The sequence below is a fragment of the Procambarus clarkii genome, chromosome 74, assembly GCF_040958095.1.
Source record: "Procambarus clarkii isolate CNS0578487 chromosome 74, FALCON_Pclarkii_2.0, whole genome shotgun sequence".
Classification (NCBI taxonomy): Eukaryota; Metazoa; Arthropoda; class Malacostraca; order Decapoda; family Cambaridae; genus Procambarus; species Procambarus clarkii.
Window position 1 is genome coordinate 16732936 of NC_091223.1, and position 19150 is coordinate 16752085.

General features: G+C 49.2%; 1 protein-coding gene across 9 annotated transcripts in view; it reads right to left on the reverse strand.

Annotated features, from left to right (window-relative positions):
• Positions 1 to 19150, reverse strand: part of LOC123767396 (uncharacterized) — a 168412-nt gene that overhangs the window by 104306 nt on the left and 44956 nt on the right. For all 9 annotated transcript variants that reach the window (XR_006773968.2, XR_011224596.1, XR_006773967.2 and 6 more), the window contains exon 2: positions 5229 to 5363. Coding sequence is in view for 5 of the 9 variants with exons in the window: in XM_045757073.2 (XP_045613029.1) it covers positions 5229 to 5363 (135 nt within the window). In the remaining 4 variants the exon portion in view is untranslated. The remainder of the gene's footprint in view (positions 1 to 5228; positions 5364 to 19150) is intronic.

Below are 19150 nucleotides of genomic sequence, written 5' to 3' on the forward strand. Positions count from 1 at the left end.
AAAAGGTGGCTTGGGCATGAATAGCCCATAAGTGGTGGCCCTTTTGAGCCATTTCCAGTATCAATAGATGATACTGGAGATCTGTGGAGGTGCGACTGCACCCTGCGTGACGGGAGATGTCTCCCGTAAGGTAGCCAAGTCGTTATGCTCTATATAACGGTGGGTCTTTTTTCCTCTCTTATAAGTATAGCTTCCAGGATTTGCAGTCTTCCCTGGTCAGTGGCGGATGACAGGATTATTGTATTATTTACTAACATGTTCCTAGTGAGTGTTGTGTTATGTACAGTTTACGGAGCGTTTCTAGGGGGCACCAGCTTGTAAATGGCAGGTCGGTCTTCTCGAAAGCTTTGTGGTGGACATACCAATATAAATAGATCGGTGACAATAGATTGGGACATGCAAATTAGTATACCACGTTTGCTTGTTAGAGGCGGTTGTGCTGTTCAGTGGGGCTGTTCTTAAGTTATAAAACAACAGTCCTTTTTGTCCTTTTGTGAGTAAATAATCAATTCCAGTCTTAATGGTTCCAGGTTGTCGGTTTCACTTGGTTTGAAATAATATTTCTGATTATTCTTTCTTCTGTTTTATATTGTGAGTTCATGGTGGATTTGTATTAGAGTTTTATGGGACGAGTGTTGTTCTGTTATACAATTCTTTTAAATATGTTATTTAAATTAAAGTTATTTTTAAATATGTAAATTTTAAATCCCTCCAAGGAGTGCCGGACCAACCGGGCTGTGGTGGGTATGTGGGCCTGCGGGCCGCTCCAAGCAACAGCCTGGTGGACCAAACTCTCACAAGTCGAGCCTGGCCTCGGGCCGGGCTTGGGGAGTAGAAGAACTCCCAGAACCCCATCAACCAGGTATCAACCAGGTATGTTTTGCTGTGTGCGTTGACTTTTCTATTCGTGTACCTGTTGTTTAATATTACTGTACGTGAAGGTTTCTGTCTAATTCTGTGAATAGAGGACATGTTGAAGACGTGTTGTGGGAGTCCATCCTGGCACTCACCACAACCACCATCCTGGCACTCATCACAACCACCATCCTGGCACTCACCACAACCACCATCCTGGCACTCATCACAACCACCATCCTGGCACTCATCACAACCACCATCCCTGGCACTCATCACAACCACCATCCTGGCACTCATCACAACCACCATCCTGGCACTCATCACAACCACCATCCTGGCACTCATCACAACCACCATCCTGGCACTCATCACAACCACCATCCCTGGCACTCATCACAACCACCATCCTGGCACTCATCACAACCACCATCCTGGCACTCATCACAACCACCATCTTGGCACTCGATACAACCACCATCCTGGCACTCACCACAACCACCATCCTGGCACTCATCACAACCACCATCCTGGCACTCATCACAACCACCATCCTGGCACTCATCACAACCACCATCCTGGCACTCATCACAACCACCATCCTGGCACTCATCACAACCACCATCCTGGCACTCATCACAACCACCATCCTGGCACTCACCACAACCACCATCCTGGCACTCATCACAACCACCATCTTGGCCTCATCTTCACACACCAATGATATCATGCTGTTTGAACCCAATCACATATCCAGCATAAAATTTGTTTTTTTCAAGGTATAATTTTATCACTTGTCACTCTAACTTTGCCAGAAGTACAAACTTGAATTCAAGCAAAATATAACTTATGAATATGGTCCTGTTTGTTACAGTACAAGCGGGGAAGTTTGTGTATTGGGATGAAAACAGCTGACTAATGAAATGCGGGCACCTGCCTGTCTGCTTGCGCAGGAAACCGCGCCGACTTAAACCGGGCAGCGGAAGCCCAGCGCTCTTACGGGTTATTCATCCCCGTGCCGCCTCTTGAGTGGCTTAATCTCCATCAATCAATCAATCAATCGGCCCAGTGCTCATTAGGACCACACAGCAGCGCTCCTGTGCCAGGTAAGTCCACTACGGGTTCACCATAGCCCGTGCTACTTGCCCCGCTCCTGTGCCAGGTAAGTCCACTACGGGCTCACCATAGCCCGTGCTACTTGCCCCGCTCCTGTGCCAGGTAAGTCCACTACGGGCTCACCATAGCCCGTGCTACTTGCCCCGCTCCTGTGCCAGGTAAGTCCACTACGGGCTCACCATAGCCCGTGCTACTTGCCCCGCTCCTGTGCCAGGTAAGTCCACTACGGGCTCACCATAGCCCGTGCTACTTGCCCTGCTCCTGCGCCAGGTAAGTCCACTACGGGCTCACCATAGCCCGTGCTACTTGCCCTGCTCCTGTGCCAGGTAAGTCCACTACGGGCTCACCATAGCCCGTGCTACTTGCCCCGCTCCTGTGCCAGGTAAGTCCACTACGGGCTCACCATAGCCCGTGCTACTTGCCCTGCTCCTGTGCCAGGTAAGTCCACTACGGGCTCACCATAGCCCGTGCTACTTGCCCCGCTCCTGTGCCAGGTAAGTCCACTACGGGCTCACCATAGCCCGTGCTACTTGCCCTGCTCCTGTGCCAGGTAAGTCCACTACGGGCTCACCATAGCCCGTGCTACTTGCCCCGCTCCTGTGCCAGGTAAGTCCACTACGGGCTCACCATAGCCCGTGCTACTTGCCCTGCTCCTGTGCCAGGTAAGTCCACTACGGGCTCACCATAGCCCGTGCTACTTGCCCCGCTCCTGTGCCAGGTAAGTCCACTACGGGCTCACCATAGCCCGTGCTACTTGCCCCGCTCCTGTGCCAGGTAAGTCCACTACGGGCTCACCATAGCCCGTGCTACTTGCCCCGCTCCTGTGCCAGGTAAGTCCGCTACGGGCTCACCAGAGCCCGTGCTACTTGCCCCGCTCCTGTGCCAGGTAAGTCCGCTACGGGCTCACCATAGCCCGTGCTACTTGCCCCGCTCCTGTGCCAGGTAAGTCCACTACGGGTTCACCATAGCCCGTGCTACTTGCCCCGCTCCTGTGCCAGGTAAGTCCACTACGGGCTCACCATAGCCCGTGCTACTTGCCCCGCTCCTGTGCCAGGTAAGTCGACTACGGGCTCACCATAGCCCGTGCTACTTGCCCCGCTCCTGTGCCAGGTAAGTCCACTACGGGCTCACCATAGCCCGTGCTACTTGCCCCGCTCCTGTGCCAGGTAAGTCCACTACGGGCTCACCATAGCCCGTGCTACTTGCCCCGCTCCTGTGCCAGGTAAGTCCACTACGGGCTCACCATAGCCCGTGCTACTTGCCCCGCTCCTGTGCCAGGTAAGTCCACTACGGGCTCACCATAGCCCGTGCTACTTGCCCCGCTCCTGTGCCAGGTAAGTCCACTACGGGCTCACCATAGCCCGTGCTACTTGCCCCGCTCCTGTGCCAGGTAAGTCCACTACGGGCTCACCATAGCCCGTGCTACTTGCCCCGCTCCTGTGCCAGGTAAGTCCACTACGGGCTCACCATAGCCCGTGCTACTTTCCCCGCTCCTGTGCCAGGTAAGTCCACTACGGGCTCACCATAGCCCGTGCTACTTGCCCCGCTCCTGTGCCAGGTAAGTCCACTACGGGTTCACCATAGCCCGTGCTACTTGCCCCGCTCCTGTGCCAGGTAAGTCCACTACGGGCTCACCATAGCCCGTGCTACTTGCCCCGCTCCTGTGCCAGATAAGTCGACTACGGGCTCACCATAGCCCGTGCTACTTGCCCCGCTCCTGTGCCAGGTAAGTCCACTACGGGCTCACCATAGCCCGTGCTACTTGCCCCGCTCCTGTGCCAGGTAAGTCCACTACGGGCTCACCATAGCCCGTGCTACTTGCCCCGCTCCTGTGCCAGGTAAGTCCACTACGGGCTCACCATAGCCCGTGCTACTTGCCCCGCTCCTGTGCCAGGTAAGTCCACTACGGGTTCACCATAGCCCGTGCTACTTGCCCCGCTCCTGTGCCAGGTAAGTCCACTACGGGCTCACCATAGCCCGTGCTACTTGCCCCGCTCCTGTGCCAGGTAAGTCCACTACGGGCTCACGATAGTCCGTGCTACTTGCCCCGCTCCTGTGCCAGGTAAGTCCACTACGGGCTCACCATAGCCCGTGCTACTTGCCCCGCTCCTGTGCCAGGTAAGTCCACTACGGGCTCACCATAGCCCGTGCTACTTGCCCCGCTCCTGTGCCAGGTAAGTCCACTACGGGCTCACCATAGCCCGTGCTACTTGCCCCGCTCCTGTGCCAGGTAAGTCCACTACGGGCTCACCATAGCCCGTGCTACTTGGAACTTGTTCCGAGTAGCTGACTCTATAACAACTATCATTAGGACGCAAGTCACCGAACGCTCCACACACACAATACTTATATCGAGAGAAGACGTCACGATCTGGACCAGGATTTACGTAATTATTTACGACAAAATGATAAAGAAGACACATTGCATATTTTGTATACATGAACAGGCGCCGTGCAAGAAAATTAGCAGATGCTAGTAGGCCTACTACAACTAGGGTTATAATAGCAGCAGCAATACGGCAAGAACAAGTAATTTGAACACAAAAACATTGCAACAATAACATGTACAGGTTCACTATGTGAACTGTTATGCAACAACAAAAACAGGAACGATACAAGAACGGAAAAAAATTAACAAGAGCATTGCAACAAAAATCATGGCAGTTTAATAAGCAAAGTATCAGAGTAAAAGCAAATAAAAGACACAGGAAGACACACACACACACACACACACACACACACACACACACACACACACACACACACACACACACACACACACACACACACACACACACACACCACACACACATCTGGGAAAAACCAGTGACACTAGCTCTAGTATCACTTTATCTAGTGACACTAGATCACTGTCTACTGACACTAGACAAAGCTCCAGAACAAACCCAAACCCGCGCCACTTTCCACAACTATTTAACCCCATGTGGGTTAATGTGTATGTGTCTCACCCGTCTCTCTCTCTCTCTCTCTCTCTCTCTCTCTCTCTCTCTCTCTCTCTCTCTCTCTCTCTCTCTCTCTCTCTCTCTCTCTCTCTCTCTCTCCCTTATCCACCTCTGGCCCTCATCCACCAGTGTTCTTCATCCTTTGTCATTTCAACCACGTTGCTGTGACTTGCTGTGTGGCCAGAAACATGCGAAACAAATGGGGATAAGAATGAGAGGAAGGGGGTGGGTAGAGGAGCTAGGAGAGAGAAGAGGGAGGGAGACAACGGTAGGGAAGATGAGGGACACACTTACGCTTGGCGCAGTATTGGTGGTCAATTTCGACGGGATGGTCCTTGTCACACTTGCATAGCCTCGTCTTGTTGTCGCAGGTGGTGTGGGTCCCCCGGCCACAACGATCCTCGCAGGGGTCGCCTAGCCCACCAGTGCCTACAACAACAACCACAATAATAATAATAATAATAATAATAATAATAATAATAATAATAATAATAATAATAATAATAATAATATTTTATTTACATGCAAATTAGAGAATTTAGGAATAATAATACAGGAAGATATTTAGGGAGCCGGTCGGCCGAGCGGACAGCACGCTGGATTTGTGATCCTGTGGTCCTGGGTTCAATCCCAGGCGCCGGCGAGAAACAATGGGCAGAGTTTCTTTCACCCTATGCCCCTGTTACCTAGCAGTAAAATAGTGCCTGGGTGTTAGTCAGCTGTCACGGGCTGCTTCCTAGGGGTGGAGGCCAGGTCGAAGACCGGGCCGCGGGGACACTAAAGCCCCGAAATCATCTCAAGATAACCTCAAGATAAGAAGAAGGTGCAGAGGGGTCTATTGGCCCTTGTGAGGCAGCTCCTATTTCAACCCCGTCCTCTGGCTAGACTCGTTAAAGCGGCAACCAACCCACCTTCCCCCCACAGCACTAAAGACCCGTTCATCTAATTCAACGTATTGTGTATTAAAAATAGCTTTTACTTGTATATAAATTAATATTATTTGATATTAGAGTTCTGTGCGTGTTAGATATAAGTTATTTAGGTTCTGTTGACAATTGTGTTTGAGGCCTTTACAGCGTTACGAGTCCGACAGAAGTCGTCAGCGAGGCACTGTTCGAGGACTGTTTGAACACCATCAGTTGTGAGTCGTGTTTATAACGAGTTTCATTCACAGATACACACAAAACGTTATTGTTCATAGTGTTTGAAACATGGAGTCTGGGAAATGGTGAGCTTGGTAACACTGTTCAGGACGTGTTGTGGGAGTCCATCTTGGCACTCATCACAACCACCATCCTGGCACTCATCACAACCACCATCCCTGGCACTCATCACAACCACCATCCTGGCACTCATCACAACCACCATCCTGGCACTCACCACAACCACCATCCTGGCACTCATCACAACCACCATCCTGGCACTCACCACAACCACCATCCCTGGCACTCATCACAACCACCATCCTGGCACTCATCACAACCACCATCCTGGCACTCATCACAACCACCATCCTGGCACTCACCACAACCACCATCCTGGCACTCATCACAACCACCATCCTGGCACTCATCACAACCACCATCCTGGCACTCATCACAACCACCATCCTGGCACTCATCACAACCACCATCCTGGCACTCGTCACAACCACCATCCTGGCACTCATCACAACCACCATCCTGGCACTCATCACAACCACCATCCTGGCACTCATCACAACCACCATCCTGGCAGGTTGTCCATCCTGGTGTGTTCAGACTAAGTGAAGAGTAAGTAAGTATTGGCCCTTGGCTATTGGTATTGGCTCTCAAGTTCTTCAAGTGTGACTCAAGTCAGCCCTTGAGAGTCTTCCAAGTTGAAGAGGCTCTCAAGGTATATTGATATTTGTTACAACAATTATAATAATTTTCGTTGTCGGGACAGGGAGCCTGAATTTACTATTTGTGTCTGCAGAATCGAGCTATTAGCTCTTGGACCCCGCCTTTCTAACCAATCTGTTTTTACTCAGTTATATCTACTACATATATCTCTAACACACACATACACATCCTCAGGAAGCAGCCCGTAGCAGCTGTCTAATTCCCAGGTACCTATTTACTGCTAGGTGAACAGAAGCCTCAGGGAGAAAGAAACTCTGCCCATTTGTTTCCGCCTCGGCCGGGAATCGAACCGGAGCCTTTAGGACTATGACCCCCGAGCGATATCCACTCAGCTACCGTGAGGCCTCGCCTGTGTATATATTTACTTGAGGGATGGCCACTATATCTCTCTAGTGGCCTCGACGGGGACAGAAAGACGGCGGCTTTTTAATTATTCCTAATTATAAGGCTTTTTAATTATTCCCAATTATAAGGCTTTTTAATTATCCCAATTATAAGGCTTTTAAATTATTCCCAATTATAAGGCTTTTTAATTATTCCCAATTATAAGGCTTTTTAATTATTCCCAATTATAAGGCTTTTTAATTATTCCCAATTATAAGGCTATGTAAGGCTTACAATGGGCTTACATAACCGTGCACATATCATTGAAATATTATGCTATATGATTTGTATATAAAAATTTGACCACTAAGTGTTACCTCTCACTTTATACACGTGTACGCCTACTGATGCCAGCCACGACTGTAAAGATCTGCATATATCACTTACGACCATATCTTAGTGAGTGCGGTAAGTAAAATCTAGCGTAAGAGAAGGCTTGCGGAGGCAGGGGAGCAGCGAACACCCCCCCCTCACAGCTCTCCTTCAACTCATCTTCCCCATTGCTTATCCTGGTTCCCGAAGGCATCCTGGGTGTCGGCCAGCTTGGCATACGCCGCTGATGTGATCTTGTCAATGTGTGCCTACAGTACTTACCCTTCCATCATTGACTACGGGGGAGGCGAAAACTTGGCCCCCCTTAATGCCCAGTGTGTTTTTATTGCTAAATCTTTGGCATCATACCCGTGGCAATCTCATCACCTTGCATTTAATTGGATTAATGTCAAGCAGCCGTTTCGCAGAGCAACTATCTAGGATGTTCAGGTCCACTTGAAGTATTCTGCGATCCTTCTCTATTCTGACTCAACAGTTTCGTATCGTTGGTTAGTGTTATATGGTAGATTCTACTTTGTCAATTATTGCATTGGTGTCCGTTCTCAGTGTTCCGCTTGGTGTGTGTGTGTGTGTGTGTGTGTGTGTGTGTGTGTGTGTGTGTGTGTGTGTGTGTGTGTGTGTGTGTGCGCACGCGCGTGTGCTCGCGTGTGTGCGTGTGTAAAGAGGATGGAACACAAGAGCAGGTAAGGTGTACCGCCGCGCCTACTCTTCCGCTACCAATACTTCCTCATTTTTCTCGTCCTACCAGACACATCCATCATTATCATCATCATCATCATCATCACCTCCTTAATCATCATCGTTATGGTCATTATACACACAGTGAAGCAGGCGGGGGCTCTAACACAGGACCATCCAGGTGCACACAAAAGGGTGGCAGCAGATGGCAGTAAACTGCCCCCCAGCTCTGACTTTTAAACCTCTCCAGACACCACTATAAAAGCCAGTAGCAGTCTCCATCTATTGGCCAAATCACATATGATTTGACTGGTGAAACTGCAAGCAAGAGCTGTTATCCCACCTCTGCTCATCTGAAACCTGTTAATGGAAACTCATTTAATTGATGAAAATGCACTTTGAAATGTGCTATCACATAGGGGGCTATTGGTAAAGGCACTATTATATAAGGAACCTGGTGAAACTGCAAGCAAGAGCTGTTATCCTATCTCAGCTCAGTTGAAACCTACTCGTAGAGACCCATTTATTTCATGAACGTATTATATGCATCTATAGGAATATAGTCTTTATATATTAACAACTTAGAGGTAACAATCATATAAGGAACAGGATGAGCCCGTCGCCAACTGTGTGCCAGAGCCTTTATATGCTCACTTGACCTGATCTCTCCTGCCTTGAGGTGTTTTCGGGGCTTAGCGACCCCGCGGCCCGGTCCTCGACCAAGCCTCCCCTATGTAACCTGTTGAGCGAATATGGCGAGAGTGAGCCAGAGAGCGAACTCACTCACTCTCTCTCTCTCTCTCTCTCTCTCTCTCTCTCTCTCTCTCTCTCTCTCTCTCTCTCTCTCTCTCTCTCTCTCTCTCTCTCTCTCTCCTTCTCTCTGACAGTACACATGATGTAGGCATCATTTACACGGACGGGTGAATTAGCATGTGACACCAGCCGCATATACAACAGCAATCATGCTTTAGTGTCACACCACCAGTGTCACACTACCAGTGTCACACTACCAGTGTCACACTACCAGTGTCACACCACCAGTGTCACACCACCAGTGTCACACCACCAGTGTCACACCACCAGTGTCACACCACCAGTGTCACACCACCAGTGTCACACCACCAGTGTCACACTACCAGTGTCACACTACCAGTGTCACACTACCAGTGTCACACCACCAGTGTCACACCACCAGTGTCACACCACCAGTGTCACACCACCAGTGTCACACTACCAGTGTCACACCACCAGTGTCACACTACCAGTGTCACACTACCAGTGTCACACTACCAGTGTCACACTACCAGTGTCACACCACCAGTGTCACACCACCAGTGTCACACCACCAGTGTCACACTACCAGTGTCACACTACCAGTGTCACACTACCAGTGTCACACTACCAGTGTCACACTACCAGTGTCACACTACCAGTGTCACACCACCAGTGTCACACTACCAGTGTCACACCACCAGTGTCACACCACCAGTGTCACACTACCAGTGTCACACCACCAGTGTCACACTACCAGTGTCACACTACCAGTGTCACACTACCAGTGTCACACCACCAGTGTCACACCACCAGTGTCACACCACCAGTGTCACACCACCAGTGTCACACCACCAGTGTCACACCACCAGTGTCACACCACCAGTGTCACACTACCAGTGTCACACTACCAGTGTCACACCACCAGTGTCACACCACCAGTGTCACACCACCAGTGTCACACCACCAGTGTCACACCACCAGTGTCACACTACCAGTGTCACACTACCAGTGTCACACTACCAGTGTCACACCACCAGTGTCACACCACCAGTGTCACACCACCAGTGTCACACCACCAGTGTCACACCACCAGTGTCACACCACCAGTGTCACACCACCAGTGTCACACTACCAGTGTCACACTACCAGTGTCACACCACCAGTGTCACACCACCAGTGTCACACCACCAGTGTCACACCACCAGTGTCACACCACCAGTGTCACATCATGACATTGTGGCCATGTATCCCTCTCCCTTCCCACCCACACCTTCCTGAACCCTCTTCCCCCCCCCCCTCCCCACTCCTCCATCACCCCTCCCTCACCCTTCCACACCCTACACCACACTACTCTCCTCCCTCACCAAACTCCACACCTCCAACCTTTCTCTTGCCACACCTCCCCCCCCCCCTCCCACTCCCAGCCACACTGTGTTGGGGAAGAGGGGGGGGGGGAAGCAAAGATGGAGAGATACACTGAAAGGAAAAACTGTAGCGGTTGGGCTGTCCGTCCTGCTGACGGAATGTATGTGTTGTGTGTGTTTGGTAGCTACGCTAAGGTTGCTCGCATTTGCCAGGGAGCCGAGAGTGTTTGTTAGGGTCTTCACATATATTTCAATATATGTGAAGACCGTTCACATATATGAAATATACCTTCCTATATATACATACCTTCCTATTCTCCCCACAAGACTTTCAACACCCTAAACTGCCGGTCGGCCGAGCGGACAGCACGCTGGACTTGTGATCCTGTGGTCCTGGGTTCGATCCCAGGCGCCGGCGAGAAACAATGGGCAGAGTTTCTTTCACCCTATGCCCCTGTTAGCTAGCAGTAAAATAGGTACCTGGGTGTTAGTCGGCTGTCACGGGCTGCTTCCTGGGGGTGGAGGCCTGGTCGAGGACCGGGCCGCGGGGACACTGAAAAGCCCCGAAATCATCTCAAGATAACCTCAAGATAACCCTTCTTCCTCCCTTTCCCTTCCCAAGCTCCCTTCCTTTCCACAAGATCTTCCCCTCCTCCCCCCCCTCTCTCCTCTCAAATCTTAGTGCACAGGAGAACAGGCCCTAAAGACGAACCTCTTCTTCCCCCTCCTATCTTTACACCTTCTCCTCCCTCTGTTCCGCCTTACACCCCCACTCCCCTCCCTAAATTCTCCTTACCTCTCTTCCTCCCTACCTCCTCCTCCTCCCTCTTACCTATATTCTCCTCCTCCTCCTCCTCCTCCCTTCATTCCCGGTCCCCCCCCCCCCTACCTTCTCCTCTCCTCCCTTTAACCCCCAGTCTCACCTACGACCCCCTCCCACCCCCCTCCCCCCACGCTCACACACAGTAGAGAAGGAAGCCGAGCCAGGAGGCGTGGCTGTTCTTTAATATTCCACACGCACGCACGCACGCACACACACGCACGCACGCACGCACACACACACACACACACACGCACGCATACACACACACGCACGCACACACACACACGCACACACACACACACACACACACACACACACACACACACACACACACACACACACGCATGCACGCACGCACACACACGCACGCACGCACGCACACACACACACACACACACACACACACACACACACATATATTAGAAAGAACTTTTTTAGTGTCAGAGTGGTTGACAAATGGAATGCACTAGGCAGTGATGTGGTGGAGGCTGACTCCATACACTGCTTCAAGTGTAGATATGATAGAGCCCAGTAGGCTCAGGAACCTGTACACCTGTTGATTGACAGTTGAGAGGCGGGACCAAAGAGCCAGAGCTCAACCCCGCAAGCACAACTAGCTGAGTACAACTAGGTGAGTACAAGAGAGAGGGCATTATCAGGGAAGAGCACCAAGCCATTACTACCATACAGCACTTGGAACGGGTCAACATAAGGATTTGGAATGAGACGGGGACAAGGAATGGTGCCCAACCCCTTGTGGACAGTCGGGGGAGAGAGGGGGAATTGAACGCCGACCTGTATGACGCTCTACCGTCTATCTACCGTCCAGCCCAAGTGGTTGGGCACCAAGACAAGGAGTCAGGGAAGGGAGAGCAGACTATACAACAGGAGACTACATTTTTTTTTTTTTTTTTTGAGATATATACAATTGAAATTGAAATTGAAATAAGTTTATTGAGGTAAAATACCCACAAAGGGATGAGGTAGCTCAAGCTATTCTCACCCCGTTCAGTACATCGTGTTAATACATACATAGACACACATCACAAATAAACACATTACCAAACATTCTGAGAGGTAAACATATACATTTCCTTAGATATATACAAGAGTTGTTACATGGTTGTAGAGCCACTAGTACGCGTAGCGTTTCGGGCAGGTCCCTGGAATACGATCCCCTGCCGCGAAGAATCCTTGTTACAACCAAGTACACATTTTACTGTTGAGTTAAACACAGGCTACAGTTAAGGAATTGCGCCCAGTAAATCCTCCCCGGCCAGGATACGAACCCATGACATAGCGCTCGCGGAACGCCAGGCGAGTGTCTTACCACTACCTGGGAAGTGTACAATGGCAGGAGGACCTTAGAGGGTAGACGGTCCAGGATATGATGGACCAAGTCAAACTGAGGTGCAAAGAGGCAGAAGAGAGATTCATACCACTATTAAGGGTAACAAGTAGGAGGGCATATAATAACCCGTGGTTCAATAGACAGTGCCAGGAAGCAGTAGGAGGGCATATAATAACCCGTGGTTCAATAGACAGTGCCAGGAAGCTGTAGGAGGGCATATAATTACCCGTGGTTCAATAGACAGTGCCAGGAAGCAGTAGGAGGGCATATAATAACCCGTGGTTCAATAGACAGTGCCAGGAAGCTGTAGGGGGGCATATAATAACCCGTGGTTCAATAGACAGTGCCAGGAAGCTGTAGGAGGGCATATAATAACCCGTGGTTCAATAGACAGTGCCAGGAAGCCGTAGGAGGGCATATAATAACCCGTGGTTCAATAGACAGTGCTAGGAAGCCGTAGGAGGGCATATAATAACCCGTGGTTCAATAGACAGTGCCAGGAAGCCGTAGGAGGGCATATAATAACCCGTGGTTCAATAGACAGTGCCAGGAAGCCGTAGGAGGGCATATAATAACCCGTGGTTCAATAGACAGTGCCAGGAAGCCCTAGGAGGGCATATAATAACCCGTGGTTCAATAGACAGTGCCAGGAAGCTGTAGGAGGGCATATAATAACCCGTGGTTCAATAGACAGTGCCAGGAAGCCGTAGGAGGACATATAATAACCCGTGGTTCAATAGACAGTGCCAGGAAGCCGTAGGAGGGCATATAATAACCCGTGGTTCAATAGACAGTGCCAGGAAGCAGTAGGAGGGCATATAATAACCTGGGGTTCAATAGACAGTGCCAGGAAGCAGTAGGAGGGCATATAATAACCCGTGGTTCAATAGACAGTGCCAGGAAGCAGTAGGAGGGCATATAATAACCCGTGGTTCAATAGACAGTGCCAGGAAGCTGTAGGAGGGCATATAATAACCCGTGGTTCAATAGACAGTGCCAGGAAGCCGTAGGGGGGCATATAATAACCCGTGGTTCAATAGACAGTGCCAGGAAGCATTAGGAGGGCATATAATAACCCGTGGTTCAATAGACAGTGCCAGGAAGCAGTAGGAGGGCATATAATAACCTGGGGTTCAATAGACAGTGCCAGGAAGCAGTAGGAGGGCATATAATAACCCGTGGTTCAATAGACAGTGCCAGGAAGCAGTAGGAGGGCATATAATAACCCGTGGTTCAATAGACAGTGCCAGGAAGCAGTAGGAGGGCATATAATAACCCGTGGTTCAATAGACAGTGCCAGGAAGCTGTAGGAGGGCATATAATAACCCGTGGTTCAATAGACAGTGCCAGGAAGCAGTAGGAAGGCATATAATAACCCGTGGTTCAATAGACAGTGCCAGGAAGCTGTAGGAGGGCATATAATAACCCGTGGTTCAATAGACAGGAAGCTAAAGCAAAAAGCAGGAGGGAGTGGAGGAAATACAGAGGACAAAGGACAGAGATAAACCGAAATAGATGCAACAGGAGCAGGAATGACTACATAAACATAAGAAGACTGGCATAAAGAAACTATGAACATAATATTGCCTCTAAAGCAAAGAGCCAACCGCATCTCCTACATAACCATAAGAAGGAAAAATGACAGTGAATGACCAAGTGACCAGGTTACGAAAAAGGGGAAGGCTAGTGTACAGAAAATGATAAAGAAATTTGCGAGGAGCTCAATACCAGCTTCCATGAAGTGTTCACTACTGAGCCTGAGCAGCTCCCGGAGCTAGATGAGGAAGCTGGCCGTGATGGGAAACTACTGAATACTGAGGTAACAGCGGAGGAAATAAGAATACAGCTACCATCACTGGATGTAACTAAAGCTACTGGGCCATATAGAATGCTACTGGGCCATATAGAATGCTACTGGGCCATATAGAATGCTACTGGGCCATATAGAATGCTACTGGGCCATATAGAATGCTACTGGGCCATATAGAATGCTACTGGACCATATAGAATGCTACTGGACCATATAGAATATCACCATGGATGGTAAAAGAAGTAGCACAGGCCCTCAGCATACCTCTGGCACTAATCTATAATTAGTCTTTTACTACGGGGGTATTGCCCAACTGCTGGAAGAGGGCAAATGTGGTGCCAATCTACAAGACAGGAGATAAAGAAGAGGCACTTAACTACAGACCAGTGTCACTCACAAGTATCCCTTGCAGAGTACTTGAAAGACTTATAAGGTTAAGATTAGGAGCACACCCAGAAAGAAGTAGGTTTGTAAGTAAACAACAACATGGCTTCAGAGAAGGGTAACCATGCCTGACGAACCTCGTGAAGTTTTACAAGGTAACGAAAATAAGGCAAGACAGATAACGATGGGCAGATTGCATATTTCTGGACTGCCAAAAAGCCTTTGATACAGTACCACGCAGAAGGCTACTATACAAAATTGAGAGGCAGGCGGGAGTAGACAGAAACGCACTATTATGGATAAAGAGTTACCTGACAGACAGGTATCAGAGTGACAGCGAGGGGCGAGGAGCCGGACTGGCGTAGAGTAACAAGCGGGGTGCCTCAAGGATCACTCCTGGGTCCCATACTATTCCTCACTTATATAAATGACTTGAATGCAGGAGTGGAGTCTTTAATGTCAATGTTTGCTGATGATGCAAAACTAACGAGGAAGGTTGAGACAGATGAGGATTGTAAGATTATCCAGGATGACTTTAACAGGTTGCAGAGATGGTCCGAAAAATGGCTACTGGAGTTCAACACTAGTAAGTGCATGGTGATGTAAATGAGGACAGGCGCTAGGAGACCAAAAGGCCAATATACGATGAAGGGAAACTACCTCCCTATAACGTCTAGAGAAAAAGACCTGGGAGTGGACATAACACCAAACCTAACTCCAGAGGCTCATATAAATAGAATAACGTCAGCCGCATACTCTACTCTGGCAAAAGTCTGAACATCCTTCAGAAACTTTATTAAGGAGGCTTTTAGATCACTGTATACCGCCTATGTGAGGCCAGTCTTAGAGTACGCCGCCCCATCCTGGAGCCCCACATTAAAATACACATCAGGAAGCTCGAAAAGGTGTAGAAGTTTGCAACGAGACTCGTCCCAGAGCTGCGAGGGATGAGGAACGAAGACAGACTGAAGGAACTAATCCTGACGATATTAGAAAGGCGGGAGAGGGGGGGGACATGATACAGACGTATAAAATACTTAGAGGGATTGACAAGGTGTAAACAGAGGAAATGTTTACCATAAATAACAATAGAACAAAGGGTCACGGATGAAAGCTTGAGACTCAGATGTGTCATAGAGATGTTAGAAAGTTTTCTTTTAGCGTGAGGGAAGTGAGTAAATGGAATGACCTAAAGGAGCAGGTTGTAGAGGCTAACTCCATTCATAACTTCAAAAGCAGGTATGATAGAGAAACAGGCCAGGAGTCATGGCATTAGACAACCAACGGCTAGAAAAGCGGGGTCCAAGAGCTAAAGCTCGATCCTGTAGGCACAAGTAGGTAAGTATACACACAATAACACACCTCAGGCCTAAATTACCAGATGGCTGACAAGGTGCTTTTCTGTTATCTAATATTTATTGCATTTTTTTTTTGAGGGAAGGAGGGAGAGAAAGGGGGGGGGTCGGAAAGGAAGGAAGGGGGGGGGGGGGGCGGAAAGGAGGGAGAGAAAGGGGGGGGCGGAAAGGAGGGCTAGGCGTGGATAGGGACAGTCTGCGCTCGAACATTCTAGAAGGCGGGAAAAAATGAAGTCATAGAAAACCAAAAGGAGAAGTACAAATGAGGGGAGATCCGAGTGAGGAGATAAATAAATAAAAAAACGAATGGGAGGCGTAGATGGGAGGGGGGGGGTCGAATAAGGGGTATAGATAGATGGGGCTGCGAATGGGAGGGGGGAGGGGGGGGAGGGAAGGGATGTGAGAGGCGAGTGACCGTAGCGGGTCGGAAAGGGAAGGGTGCGAATCAATTTCAGGTTTACGCTCAATTTGGTGCGCCTGCGATCACCTTCCTGCTCTCTGGTCCAGTTCCAGGAGTTTACTCTCTATAATAAAATAAAGATGACCGAGTAGCGTACTCAAGGTAGTCCTTACACCTGGGAGTGTGGGTGTAGACACTCTCCGCTATGTGGTGTGGGTGTAGACACTCTCCGCTATGTGGTGTGGGTGTAGACACTCTCCGCTATGTGGTGTGGGTGTAGACACTCTCCACTATGTAGTGTGGGTGTAGACACTCTCCACTATGTAGTGTGGGTGTAGACACTCTCCGCTATGTAGTGTGGGTGTAGACACTCTCCACTATGTAGTGTGGGTGTAGACACTCTCCACTATGTGGTGTGGGTGTAGACACTCTCCGCTATGTGGTGTGGGTGTAGACACTCTCCACTATGTGGTGTGGGTGTAGACACTCTCCACTATGTGGTGTGGGTGTAGACACTCTCCACTATGTGGTGTGGGTGTAGACACTCTCCACTATGTGGTGTGGGTGTAGACACTCTCCGCTATGTGGTGTGGGTGTAGACACTCTCCACTATGTAGTGTGGGTGTAGACACTCTCCACTATGTGGTGTGGGTGTAGACACTCTCCACTATGTGGTGTGGGTGTAGACACTCTCCACTATGTGGTGTGGGTGTAGACACTCTCCACTATGTGGTGTGGGTGTAGACACTCTCCACTATGTAGTGTGGGTGTAGACACTCTCCACTATGTAGTGTGGGTGTAGACACTCTCCGCTATGTGGTGTGGGTGTAGACACTCTCCACTATGTGGTGTGGGTGTAGACACTCTCCACTATGTGGTGTGGGTGTAGACACTCTCCGCTATGTGGTGTGGGTGTAGACACTCTCCACTATGTGGTGTGGGTGTAGACACTCTCCGCTATGTGGTGTGGGTGTAGACACTCTCCGCTATGTGGTGTGGGTGTAGACACTCTCCACTATGTAGTGTGGGTGTAGACACTCTCCGCTATGTGGTGTGGGTGTAGACACTCTCCACTATGTGGTGTGGGTGTAGACACTCTCCGCTATGTGGTGTGGGTGTAGACACTCTCCACTATGTGGTGTGGGTGTAGACACTCTCCACTATGTAGTGTGGGTGTAGACACTCTCCACTATGTGGTGTGGGTGTAGACACTCTCCACTATGTGGTGTGGGTGTAGACACTCTCCACTATGTGGTGTGGGTGTAGACACTCTCCACTATGTGGTGTGGGTGTAGACACTCTCCACTATGTAGTGTGGGTGTAGATTTCTAATAAACTTGTAAAAACTATCGTATTTACCATCACTAAACCCATGTTAATGGTGTGTTACAAAAGTCCCATCTCTCCAGACGTGTTATAAGTCTTTTCCATCACCTTGCATGGTACGCAAGTTAGAGACACTAGCTTGTATTTCTAAGTCCTCCTGTCTGTTACCCATTTTGTATATTGGGATTACATTAGCTGTCTTCTAACTTTCTGGTAGGTCTCCCGGTTCTAGTGACCTATTATTCACCATATAAAGTGGTACGCATAGTGCTTCTGCTCCTTCATTTAATATACATGGTGAGATTCCGTATGGTTTAATTCAGCAGATAGATAACTGCCTAACTCTCATATCCGGTAATCTTAAATTCTTCCAATGCTGCTTTGTTTACTGCCATATCTCTCAGTTCTTTCAATCAAGTTACAGCCCCGCTCCTGTGCTAGGCAAGTTCACTACGGGCTCACTATAGCCCGTGCTACTTGCAACTTTTTGTTCAGAGTAGCTGAATCTAAAACATCATCATCTCTCAGTTCAGGCACTTTTCCTTGCTCTATTGTGAAGACCTCTTGAAATCTCTTAGTTCCTCATATACCTCCTTGTCATTCTCTGTGAGTATGTCCTCCCCTTTTCTTAGTTTCATCACCTGTTTCTTCACTGTTCTTTTCCTGTTGATGTGGTTGAAGGGCAGTTTGGGATGGGTCTTTGCCTTGTTTGCTATGTCAGTTTTCGTACTGTCCTTCCGTGTCTATTCCCATACTGAGGCACTGTTACGGCCTCACAATCAACCCCAGTTGATTGACAGTTGAGAGGCGGGACCAAAGAGCCAGAGCTCAACCCCCCCGCAAACCCAACTAGGTGAGTACAACTAGCTGAGTACTCAAGTTCCTTCCCTGAACCTTTCTTTTAAGGTTCTCCCGCCAGCGAGTCGACCTTTCTCAGCAGTTCACGGGCCAGGGGCCAGATTCACGAAGCAGTTACGCAAGTATTTACGAACGTGTACATCTTTCCTCAATCTTTGATGGGTTTGTTTACATTTATTAAACAGTTGACAAGCATGAAACTTACCAATCAACTGTTGTTATTATTATAAACAGCCTCCTGGTGCTTCCGAGCTCATTAACTGTTTAATAATTGTAAACAAAGCCGCCAAAGATTGAGGAAAGATGTACAGGTTCGTAAGTACTTGCGTAACTGCTTCGTGAATCTGGCCCCTGGCCTCCACAGTATCATCACAGTGTCAAACACTACCTTGATCCTCCAGCAACACGCTGGCTGGCTCCCCTTATAGACTTCACCTCTAACAAGCCTTAACGTAAGAGGACAGACGGACGGTAATTCCATCTAGTAACACAA